General features: G+C 45.3%; 1 protein-coding gene across 1 annotated transcript; it reads left to right on the top strand.

The window, feature by feature from the left end:
• LOC140390156 (uncharacterized) lies at positions 1-6,972 on the top strand. Its single transcript, XM_072475099.1, has 2 exons — positions 1-98; positions 3,359-6,972. The coding sequence occupies exon 2, from the start codon at positions 3,792-3,794 to the stop codon at positions 4,581-4,583; it is 792 nt and encodes a 263-aa protein (XP_072331200.1). The 5' UTR covers positions 1-98; positions 3,359-3,791; the 3' UTR covers positions 4,584-6,972.
• The last annotated feature ends 5,226 nt before the right edge of the window (positions 6,973-12,198 follow it).

Here is a 12,198-nt window from a genome sequence, read left to right as displayed (position 1 = left end):
CGTCAATCAGACAGCCCACCCACTCTGCCCATTCTCTCCTCTTCCTCTACCACAGCTGCTTCACTTCCTGTAGGGACTGAAAACCAAGTTAGCAGATGGTGAGTGAAGGAGCAGAATTTAGAAAATTGTTACAAATAATAATCGAGCTCGATAACATTTCACTGCGACTGAAGTTGCTAATGAGCAACGAATGGCACGAGCAGTTATCAAATGTTTAGACGTTTTCTCTAACAATCCAACGAAAAATAAACTGGCCAAACAAAGCCCAGTCGGCCATTGATTAACTAAACTCCAGTAAATGTTCCCCCCATTAACCTGACTGAACCAGCCACCACCACAATTAGACTTTATGTTCCACTATCAGCAGATTCACAGTGTTTACGGGAAGCTGTCCAATCTCAGCCTCAGCTTCCACCAAATTCCCTTCTCCTCCTCTGCCTGAATTGTAACATTGACCAACCTGCCACAAAGTGTTTACCTCTGGGATTCCAGAGAATTCTGAACCAGCAGCCAACACCGAGGCCCCTTCCGTGATTCTGCCCCTGTCCACATCAGGATGAATGTCCCTGGGGGTGTCTATTGCCACTGGATGTGTCTCCTTAACCAGAAGCCGTGTTTACCCCTGAATTCTCCCTGACAGCCCAAAGAAAGGATACCCTCTCCCCTCGGATCATAGTGACTAGACTTCTTGCTGTCCCTGTGAGAACTTTGTCTCTTTCTTCTCTCCCCTCGCTCTGTCTCTATCTCTTCCTCCCCTCTATCTCACAGACTCTTTCCATCTCTCTGTCTCCATCCCTTTCTCGTCTCTGTCTCCATCCCTTTCTCCTCTCTGTCCCTATCTCTTTCTCTCTCTCTCTTCACCTTTCTCTCACACTCGCCCTATCCCCTCTCTGTCTCTCTCTCTCTCCTTCTATCTCTCTATCTCGCTGACTTTCTGTCCCAAATCTCAAAGACAGAAAGTCTGTCTAGTCAGCCCCAGTTGCTCCTGTCTTTGTTTTCAGGTACGACTACTTTGCAAAACATTGCAGATGCTGGAAATCTGAATGAAAAACAAAAATTTCTGGGAAAACTCAGCAGGTTTGCCAGCACCTGTGGCGAGAGAAAGAGAGTTAACGTTTCAAGTTTGCATGAATCTTCTTCAGAATGTGCTAACTGTTGTGATAACTTTGCATCTTGCTTAACAAATCCCAACTTGTTCCTGTGGCAACCAAGCCACCTGACCCGCAGTTGGGCAGAGTTGTACAGCCTCCGACGAACCTCTCTTTTCTAGAGTTTTCTATTTTACCTTAAATTACAAAGACAGTTTAGAACATAGAACATTACAGCGCAGTACACGCCCTTCGGCCCTCGATGTTGCACCGACCTGTGAAACCACTCTAAAGCCCATCTACACTATTCCCTTAATAGAACATAGAACAGAACAATCTTACAAACTTCACATTGATAACACACCTGAGCTTCCTCAGCAGTGGGGAGGATTTAAGTGGTCTGGAGGAGAGTTCTTCCAGCACCACGGATGAGGTCGAGTTTGATCATCCACTCGATTACCTGAAGGCACTTTAACATTGTGTCTTGTACTGGTGTGCTGGGTTCCAACAATGTTGAGAATGGAGGTGTTCAGGCCTTCTCCTGTTACTGGACAATTTACAGAATAGAATGATAGAAAATTTAGGAAACAGAAAGAAGCCATTTATCCCATTATGTGTGCGCCGGCTGAAAAAAGCTTAATCCCACTTCCCAACATTTGTTCCATAATTCTGCGGTTACAGCACCTGAGGTGCAAATCCAGACACATTTCAAATGATTGGAGAATTCTTTCCTCTCCTACCATTTCAGGCAGTAAGTTTCAGACCCCCTCAACACTCTAAATGAAAACACTTCTTCTCTCCCTTCTAATCTTTCTACAAATCACTTTACATTCTTCCCCCTAGTCACTGACCTCTCTGCTAAAATAAAAGGGCACCCACTCGATCCAAGACCCTCACAATTTTGTAATCAATTCTTCCCTCAGTCTCTTCTGTTCCAAGGAGAACAACCCCAGCCGATCCAATCTTTCCGCATGGTTGCAATTTCCCAGTCCTGGCAATATCCTCTGAACACTCTCTGCCCCCCCCCCCCCCCCCCCCCCCCCCCCCCCATCCCCCTCCAGTGTAATCAATCCTATCTGTAAAAAGGTGATCAGAACTGCAAACAGTACTCAAGACATGGCCTAACTAATGGTTTTAACTTTTCTATCATAACTCACCCTGCTCTAATAATCTCTCCCTCGGCTAATGAATGAAAGGATTCCATTTGTCTTAACCACCTTATCAACCTGTACTGCCAACTTCAGGGATCTGTGTGCATTATCTCCAAGGCCCCATTACTTCCATTACACCTTTTCCATTATTCTCACTCATTGTGTAACGCTTTGCCTTGTTTGACCTGCCCAACTACATCATCTCCCACTTCTCTGAGTTCACTTGCATTTGCCACTTTTCTGCCCACCTGAGCACCTTCTTCTATTACATGACTGATTGTCCACAATTTTAGGCAAGATGTTCTAGGACCACAGACAGTTGCCCTGATCTGTTGAATATGGGGCTGTTTAACTCTGTTTATTCCTGCTGCCCTTGGTGTTTGGTCTGTCTGTAGCCCTTGGTGGTATATTCACTTGGTTCAAACCTGGACGCGAAGGTTTACCCTGACCTCCTGACATGTCTATCTACTGGTTTGATGATAATCATGGAATGAAGGTGGTGCCAGGCTGTGAGATTGTGGTGGATACAATCCTGCTGGTGATGGCTCACTACACCTCATGGCTACCCAGTTGTGAGGTTGTTGTTCGTCTACTTCCCCAATGATGATTGACATGGTGAAGTGCTCATTCCTCAGTTGGGAGAGGAATGGTATTTTTCCTTGACTTGTTCGACATGAAACCATGCAGTCAATATTAAGGACTTCCCAAACTGCCAGTTGGATGGAACATACCCAGGGATGGGGGAGGGAGGAGTTTGGGATGTTTCCAGATTGATACCATTCAGTTATTTGAGCTCATTGTGAATTGATAACCTATGTTACTCAGCCCGACTGTCTCTTCTTCCATTGTTCTCATGGTGCCTGGGAAGATGGGGATCAGGTAGAGGAAAAGAAGTAGCCACATTGTCTGTCCTGGTCACGATCCACTGTCCCTGGTGGAAACAGAGGGTGTGTGACAGTCAAGCGAGGAAAACAAAAGGACTTATATCTGATCTCCTACACAGGGGAATAGCAGACTGGCACTCACTGTGGAACTGTCTCTAACTGAGGAGTAAGTCCCTTCAACAAAGCAGGAGAGGGAGTTGGAAAAAAAATCATGTTTCCTTTCCCTGTTTTACAGAATGATTGCACTGTGCTACACTGAAGAATACAGAGAGGATAGACACCGCAGATAGATCCTGACCATCACCCAAGGAACAACTGCACAACTGTGGGAAGACATTCAGTTCCTTCACAGCATTGCTCAACACAAAGAAGGTTCGGCAGTGAAACCATCATCTGAAAATCGGTCGGGTCAGGGGAGCTTTGACATATCATCAGATCTGAAACTGGTCAGTGGTGTGGAACCTTTCATCAGAACCAACATTTCTGAAGGTTCAGCTGTGGATGAACGGTCAGGGTGAGGCTGGGAAGTGGGCTCTAGTGTGGTGACAGCTTCAATCATTCATCGAGCTTCATGAACCACTGACTCATTGCTAAGGGTGAAAGGTTGTTTGTGTCTGAGCTGTGCTCATCAGGCTCAGTTGTATCACCTGTAACTCAAAGATAGGCATATGGAAGAGAAACTGTTGAAGTGTGAGTTGTGTGACAAATCATTCTCATGTTTATCCCACTTGCGTATCCACCAACGCACTCACACTGGAGAAAAACCATTTACGTGTGAGGTTTGCAACAAATCATTCTCGCAGTCATCACATCTCCACAGACACAAACACATTCACACCGGGGAGAAGCTGTTCCGCTGTGACGTGTGTGAGAAAGCTTTCACACAGTTATCGAACCTCCAGGTCCATCAGACGATCCACACAGGGGAGAAACCCTTCAAGTGTGAGTTTTGTGATAAAGCTTTCCCAACATCTACAAGGTTCCTGATACACCAGAGCGTTCACACAGGAGAGAATCCCTTCAGGTGTGAATTGTGTGACCGAGCCTTCACGCAGTCATCAGCGCTCGCGCAACACCGACGCATTCACACAGGGGAGAAACCATTCAAATGTGAAGTGTGTGCAAAATCATTCTCTCGCTCATCTCACTTTCGTGTTCACCAACGCACTCACACTGGGGAGAAACCATTCACCTGTGAAGTGTGTAAAAAATCATTCTCCCGACCATCGAACCTCCGTGAACACCAACGGCTTCACACTGGGGAGAAGCCGTTCAAGTGTGAGGTGTGTAACAAGGACTTTGCTCAGTTACCAGGCCTGGTGAGTCACCGGCGCATTCACACAGGGGAGAAGAAAATATTCACCTGTGAGGTGTGTAATAAGGACTTTGAACAGTTATGGGGCATGTTGGATCACCGCCGCATTCACACAGCGGGGAAGACAAGTGAGGTGAGTGACTGAGCTCAGCTGGAGGTTGAAGAGGATGACAGTGACCAATTGTTGACGGAGATGAGAGTGGAGAGGGAAATCGAGAGGAATTTAAGGAATGTCAGAACTGGAGTCATCCCTTGAGTAATGCAATTAGATCATGGCCGATCCGAATCTTCACTCCATCTACCTGCCTTGGCTCTGTAACCCTTAATCCCATTGAGTAACAATAAACCTATCAATCTCAGTTTTGACCTTTTCAGTTGACCCCCAGCCTCAACAGATTTTTGTGGGGAGAGTTCCAGTCCCCTTTTTGTGAAGAAGTGTTTGCTGACATCACCCCTGAACAGCCGAGCTCTGATTTTAATGCTGTTTCTCCTTGTTCTGGACTCTCCCACCAGAGGAATAGTTCTCTCTAATGACTCTATCAACTTGTTTGATCACCTTAAACACTTCAATTAAATTATAGAACACAGAACATTACAGCGCAGTACAGGCTCTTCGGCCCTCGATGTTGCGCCGACCTGTGAAACCATTCTAAAGCCCTTCTACACTATTCCTTTATCGTCCAGATGTCTATCCAATGACCATTTGAATGCCCTTAGTGTTGGCGAGTCCACAATTACCCCATTATTTTCTATATTCAAGGGAATGCAAGCTCTGTCTGTGCAACCTGTGGTCATTTAACCCTTGAGCCCCAGGAACATTCTGGTGAATCTACGCTGCACTCCCGCCAAGGCCAATATATCCTTCCTGAGGTGCAGTTCTCCAGATAGGGTCTAAACAGAGCTCTGTACAGCTGTAGCAGAACTTCCACAAGGACACAGTTGGTTTTGGGGAGGAGAAGTTGTGGATTATCTTTTCTCTTCAGGTGGCCCTGGAGTAATGAGCAGTTTCGATAGAGGAAGGCAGGACTACTAGTGTTTGATATTGTCCATTCAGATTTGCTAACGGATGGCTAAACCAGTTATGTACCAGATACACGCAAATCTTCACCACTTGGACTTGAAAAACAGGGAGATCGACCAGGATGGAAGAGAGTAAAGGTAATTTTTGGAACAAGTGTGTAGAAGGTGAATATGAGGGAGTGGTTAAACCAGATTGACCGGCTAGAGAAGCAGTGTATGAAGGCCAAAGGGCAGAGAGTTGCGAATTTAATAATAATCTTTATTGGTGTCACAAGTAGGCTTACATTAACAGTACAATGAAGTTCCTGTGAAAATCCCCTAGTCGCCACACTCCGGCGCCTGTTCGGGTACACTTAGGGAGAATTCAGAATGTCCAATTCACCTAACAAGCATGTCTTTCGAGACTTGTGGGAGGAAAACGGAGCACCCGGAGGAAACCCACGCAGACCCGGGGAAAACGTGCAGGCTCCACGCAGTCAGTGACCCAAGCGGGAATCGAACCCAGGTCCCTGGCATTGTGAAGCAACAGTGCTAACCACTGAGCTACCTAGTGAGTGTGTGTTCGTAAAGTGAGCCAGCTCTCAGGCATGTATGTGGGGTAGAATCGGACTCTGCTTTAGTTGGTGATGTGATTCATACAAGGGTAAAACCCTTCAAATGGAAGGTTGGTGACCGAGCCTTCACACAACCACTGATGCTACAACATCACCAATGCGTTCACTCTGGGGAGAAACTATTCAGCTCTGAGGTGTGTGGCAAGTGCTTTGCATAATTATCGGGACTGGTGTATCATTGACACATTCACATGAGAGAAATCATTGAAGAGTGAGGTGATGATCAAATGATTGTAAACACATTGATCAGCAAACAATGATACATCCACAATGAGGAAAAGACATTCGAGCATAAGGTTTGTGACAAGGTCCATGTTCTTCCTGACATACCAGCCAATTCACTCGAGGCGTGAGGTTGTCAGAATGCTTTCATACTCATCTGATCTCTCGAGGCAACAGAGGATCAAATGTGAGGCATGTGACAAATGACTATGGGATAGAATTAGACCTTGCTTTAGTTGGTGATGTGAATTATGGACAGATCCTCTTCAGGTGATGGGTGTTTGACTAATACCATGACTAATGTTTGTACTCTCCTGTTGGGAGGATAACTATCCTGAGCATGGCGAGGGAGTGGAGGTGAGTCTCTACAGACCTGAGTTCCCTCAGCCCATCATATCTCGATGTAATAACAGTGTGATATGTTCACCAAACACTCTTCCCAGATTCAGTTCATGTTCTGGGAAAGATCTTGGTCATTTTTATTGTGTATTCATAATGTTTTTAGTGTTTCCTCACAAGCAACCTTGTAGCTGAACAGGGGCACTTTAAGAGAACAATTGCGTGACATCATCAGAGATGACATCGTCGGCCATTTGCGCGGGCAACCGGGTACTCTAACATCGCAGTCTTTAGTGTTAACTTCTTCTAAATAAAGATCTGTTTTGGTTGAACCTCCAAGGCCTGCAGACTCGATCTTGAATCCACAACAATTTACAAATATTTTGGTTTTGGTTGATTCAAAGTTTGGTGTAAACTTAATATTGTGTTGCCGTCTGCTTAGTTATCAGTCTTTTATGCATATTTATAACTCAATAAGTTTAATTTTTATTAACTGAACCTTAACTGTCTGATTATTCAGCATGATTTTTCCTATTCACTGAAATGTCCCGGAGCCTACACAATATATTGGTCAATGTTACTGTGGGCTGGAATCTCCATCAAGGGTTTTATAATTTCTGGTTCATGGGAATCAAAATTTTCCTTTAAAAAGAAAGATTTGCTGAGCGTTTACTCTAGCTTGTGTCAGTTCTATCAGTGTAAGCCAGCTGAAATTGACCAGATCAGGAATATTAAACCGGAATTATGTCAAACGTGAATTAATATTGCATCATTTTAAATGTAAGTTTTGTCAATCGTAAATTGAACTTTTGTGATCTTTTACACCGGTTTATTAAACATCACCCAGGAAGCTGGCACCAACCACAGAAATGACCACGGCTCCAGATGGGAATAATGAGAGTGGTGAGTTTCTGCCGATTGTGCCGGTTTGAAGTGGCTCTTCAAATTACACTGAGTTTTTGGGTGTTCAGGCATCAACAGTCAGTTATATTCATTGCTCCAGTCTGTGGCCAGAAATTATTTCAGCAAACTACAGGCCCACAGACAACAGTTTATTTCAGTTGTGTCACATAAATAAGAGCAAACGTTTAATATAGTCATAATGTAATTATGACCTCAATAATATTGTCTGGCATTTCTACTTTGTTTATTCATTGGTGACAGAGTTTAAAATGGTGAACTTTCTCTCTATTCCTCTCTTTATAATGCTGGAGGAGGAAAGTCAGAAACGGGGAGGACAGAGAAGAGGGTGAAAGAGAAAAAGGGCTGCATGAGTGGCCCTTCTTCATCTCAGTGGGCCGCAACAATGAAATCAGAACCGATTACTGACCATGATCAAGATTAAATATATTTAATACATGCCAAATGTTTCATAACGAGTTATAGAAAATACTTATTTATATATTGATTGAACTATCATCAACATCAACAGGTAAAAAGAAAATAAATATTTATACTTTTGGACGTAGAGCAAGTGAAATGTGTAATCAGCACACATGTCACTTCACTTGCCCTTGCTTTACTGTGTGTGTATCACTTCAGTCATACAGGTAGGAAGAAACTATGTGGATGAAAATTAGAGGCATGTGGCAACCCTGAGCATGGGCAGCGGTCAGCAAAATGTCTCGTGGGCCGCACTCAGAACCCAGACGGTCCGCAGGTAGCTCCCAGGCTCGGGGCTGCCCGCCACTGCCTTAAAGCCTTTTCCTCACTATGAGCAGTGCAATGATTCTGCCATCCCAGAGTGCTGTCTGGACCAACATCATCTGAGGCAAGGGATGAGAGCCAGTCCAGTAATGGAGAGATCATGAGAATGATAAGAGGAGGAATCTTCAACATTACTGGGCCCATTGAGACAGCTCTGACCAACACCATAATTGTCCCTGTGTTTTATTGTCAGTTCTCTCGCTCTGAGATATTTTATTCTTTATTTGTTCTCGTGTCTCTTCCTTTATACTTTATGACCTCCAGCCCCATTCTCTCCCTCCATGTTTGTACAAAGGATCTGTAATTGCGCTGAGAGAGCTGCAATCATGAACATAAGAAATTGGAGCAGGAGACCACTCGGCCCCTCAAACCTGCCCCACCATTCAATACAATCATGGGACTGATCTGCATCAACTTTACCTTCCTCCTCCACTCCCCACATTCTCTAAAAGACCAAAACGATCCATCCCATTCTGGAATGTACTCAGTTCCTGAGCGTCCACAGCTGCCTGGGATGGAGAATTCCAAAGATTCACAACTATCTGAGGGAAGACATTTCTCCTGATGAAAAGAGCCCATCAGTTTGAGCTGAGACTCCACATTCTTAAAGGCACTGATTGGACACGGTGGAATATTCCATTACATCAGGAAGCTCCTGACTCCCCACTGTTTCTGGTGAGGAGGGGAAGGGCGTTTTATAATTATTCATTAAGAAGCAGTCTCCACCCCTACCCCTCCCAGTTACAAGAAGTTTCTGGTTCAGTATTGTTATCTCGGCACCGCCATTGGTAGATCTGGAGAAGAGACAGAAGACAAGATGGTGGAGGATCCAGTGCAAGAGAAGCAACTTCAGTTGTGACAGAGAAAGAGGGAATGTGAGTGAGGCAGGGTGAGAGGGAGAGGGAATGGTGCGGATATAGAACCAACGTGAGGGAGGGAACGAGAGAAGGGAGAGAATGTAATACTGAGGCAAGGAGAGGGAAAGGGAGTGAGGTAGAGAAACAATGTGGGGATGGAGAGAGAGAATGGATGCAGGAGTGAGGGGAGGAGAAAAGAGGAAATATGAAAGGATGGGAGAGGGAATGAGAATAAAATAATGGAAAGAGAGGGGGAGAAGGAAGCCACTAAGGGCAAGAGAGCGGGAGAAAGGGTTTTGGGTAATAGGTCTGTTGTCAATCACATCCAAGCCAATCTCAAGCCTCTCTGAGGATGAATAATGCTATTCCCACATTAGAAATCTGTGTCAAACGTTCACTGGGGGGAGCTGAGACAGCAGCTGCAATAAATGAGGTTTTATTCAGATGGGACATTGACAAGGTTAAATCCTCACCTGATCTGCTGCTCAAAGTTGCCTCCATTTCATCAGTCAGTTTCCCAAACTTCAGGAAACTACTGTTATTCCAGAAATAGAGGGTGTGACAGTCAAGTGAGGAAAAAGAAGGGAATTTCTAAGCATGGAGTCAGTCCCTTCAGCAAATGAGAGGGAGTTGGAGGAACTTTCCTTTTCCTGTTTTATAGAAGGATTGCTCCATACTACACCAGAGAATATGGAGATACCAGATATCTTGGGATACCAGACAATTCACACAGGGGAGAAACTACAGATGTGGGGTGGATTCTCAGTAGATGCGGCGTGCCTCCGCCGGCAGCGGGATTCTCCGTCTAGCCAGCCAGCCAATGCGATTTCGCATTGTGGGCAATCCCACACCGCCGAAAAATCCCCAGGTGTGGTTGTGCTGCCGGCGCAACGTAGAATCCCGTCAGTGAAGAATGCAGCCCGCGATGTTTGCCACAAGGCTTTCACGCACTTCATCGATCTCCTGAAGCACCAGCTGATCCACACTGGTGAGAAACCACTCAGGTGTGAGGTGAGGGTCAGAGCCTGAGAGTCTCTTGCAGTGTCTCAATTAGCTTCAGAGCTGTATGCTGGATGAACTAGAACATGTGACTCAAGCAATGTATGAAAACAACAATCTTTATCAGACAACTTTTTTGGGGAAAATATTTTTTTTTAAAAAACATTTCATTAAGGCATTTATGATTTTATAACAATAAACAATACAAATACAAATGTAAACATAGTTCAGTGCGTAACACATCCTCCATCTCCCACTGTTCCCGCCTACTCTGGACACAAATTAGCCTAACCCCCACCCCCTTATTGAATCTGCTGACAGTTCAATTTTCTCCGAAGAAGTCGATTCTGAACAAACGCGAACGATCCTCTCAGGGCCAACTTTTTTTCTCAAGTCTAAGAAACCCAGCCATGTCGCTAACCCAAACCCCCGATTTTGGGGGCTTCGAGTCCCTCCATGTTAACAATATCGGTCTCCGGGTTACCAAGGAGGCAAAGGCCAAAACGTCAGCCTCTCTCACCCCCTGGACTCTTCCAACACTCCAAAAATCGCCACCTCTGGACTAGACACCACCCTCGTGTTTAGCACCGTGGACATGACATCTGCAAATCCCTGCCAGTATCCTCAAAGCTTCGGGCATGCCCAAAACATGTGGACAGGATTTGCGGGCCCTCCTGCGCATCTCACACACCTGTCCTCTACCCCAGAAAATTTGCTCATCCGAGCCACCGTCATGTGTGCCCGGTGAACCACCTTGAATTATATCAGGCTGAGCCTGGCACATGATGAGGACGTGTTAACTCTGCTCGGAGCATCCTCCCATAGACCTGCCTCTAACTCCCCTCCCAGCTCATCTTCCCTTTTACGCTTTAGCTCACCTATCTGGGTTTCCTCCTACTTCATAAGTTCTTTATAGATTTCCGAAACCTTCCCCTCCCCACCCCCGTTCTAGAAACTACCTTGTCCTGTATCATCCCCTGTGGAGGTAGAAACGGAAAGGTCGAAACCTGCCGCCGCACAAAATCCCTTATCTGCAGATATTGAAACAGATTCCCTCCTGGCAATTCAAACTCCTCCTCCAAATCCTCCAAACATGGAAAGCTCCCATCAATAGATAGATCCCCCAGCCTCTCAATCACTATTCTCTGCCACCTCCGAAACCCCCCATCCAGCCTTTCCAGGACAAACCAGTGATTACCACAAATTGGAGCCCACACCGACGCTTTCCCCACTGCCATATGCTTCCGCCCCTACCCCCAAACTCTCAGAGCTGCCATTACCACTGGGCTTGTGGAATACCGAGCCGGCGTGAACGGCGGAGGTGCCGTTACCAGTGCTCTTAAACTTGTGCCCTGACATGATGCCGCCTCTACCCGCTCCCACACTGACCCTTCCCCTGTGTTATTCCTGGTGTCTGAATAAAGCTCGTAGTCTTACAGTTGAAATAGATGCTTTATTTTGAGTTTGTTCTCCCTCCAGCGCTTATACTATGTTACATCTGAGCTGCCTGTCTGTGTCCTGCTCACCAGCTGCCGTTCCTGTGAAGAGTCCCTGACTTCCTGTCTGTCTTTATACATCTCCCGTGCTCCCTCTAGTGATTGCTTAGTTGTAGTGCATCTACATTGACACACAGATATGCAGATCACTACATCCCCCTTTTAAAAAAAACATTTTCTGTCCAGTGTTAAAGAAAATTGTACAAAACAGTGAGATTAATTATGATATGTATATCTGTACAAGTGGTGATGATATTGGTTATTCTAAAAAGCCAATTAATATTCATGTGTCCAATCTTAATAAACACATTTATGAGTCCAAACTTTATGTATTTGTTTGGTTGAGTTTTTTTCTGTTGTTGGTGTGGTGATGTTGATATTGTAACTTCTTTGTGAGTGTCGTCAGTGTTCTTGCGTTTTAAGTAACCAACAATTCATCACGAGGTGTTCGAATGGTCGAACCACTGATGTTGACTGACGTGGATTTTTTTCTGTGCTTGTGGTAT

This window comes from Scyliorhinus torazame, chromosome 14, assembly GCF_047496885.1.
Source record: "Scyliorhinus torazame isolate Kashiwa2021f chromosome 14, sScyTor2.1, whole genome shotgun sequence".
Taxonomy (NCBI): domain Eukaryota; kingdom Metazoa; phylum Chordata; class Chondrichthyes; order Carcharhiniformes; family Scyliorhinidae; genus Scyliorhinus; species Scyliorhinus torazame.
Note: the sequence above shows the minus strand (reverse complement) of the source record. Positions and strands in the feature narration are given on the sequence as shown.

Coding starts and splice junctions, on each gene's coding strand:
- LOC140390156 (XM_072475099.1), top strand. CDS start 3,792: ATGGAAGAGAAACTGTTGAAGTGTGAGTTGTGTGACAAATCATTCTCA.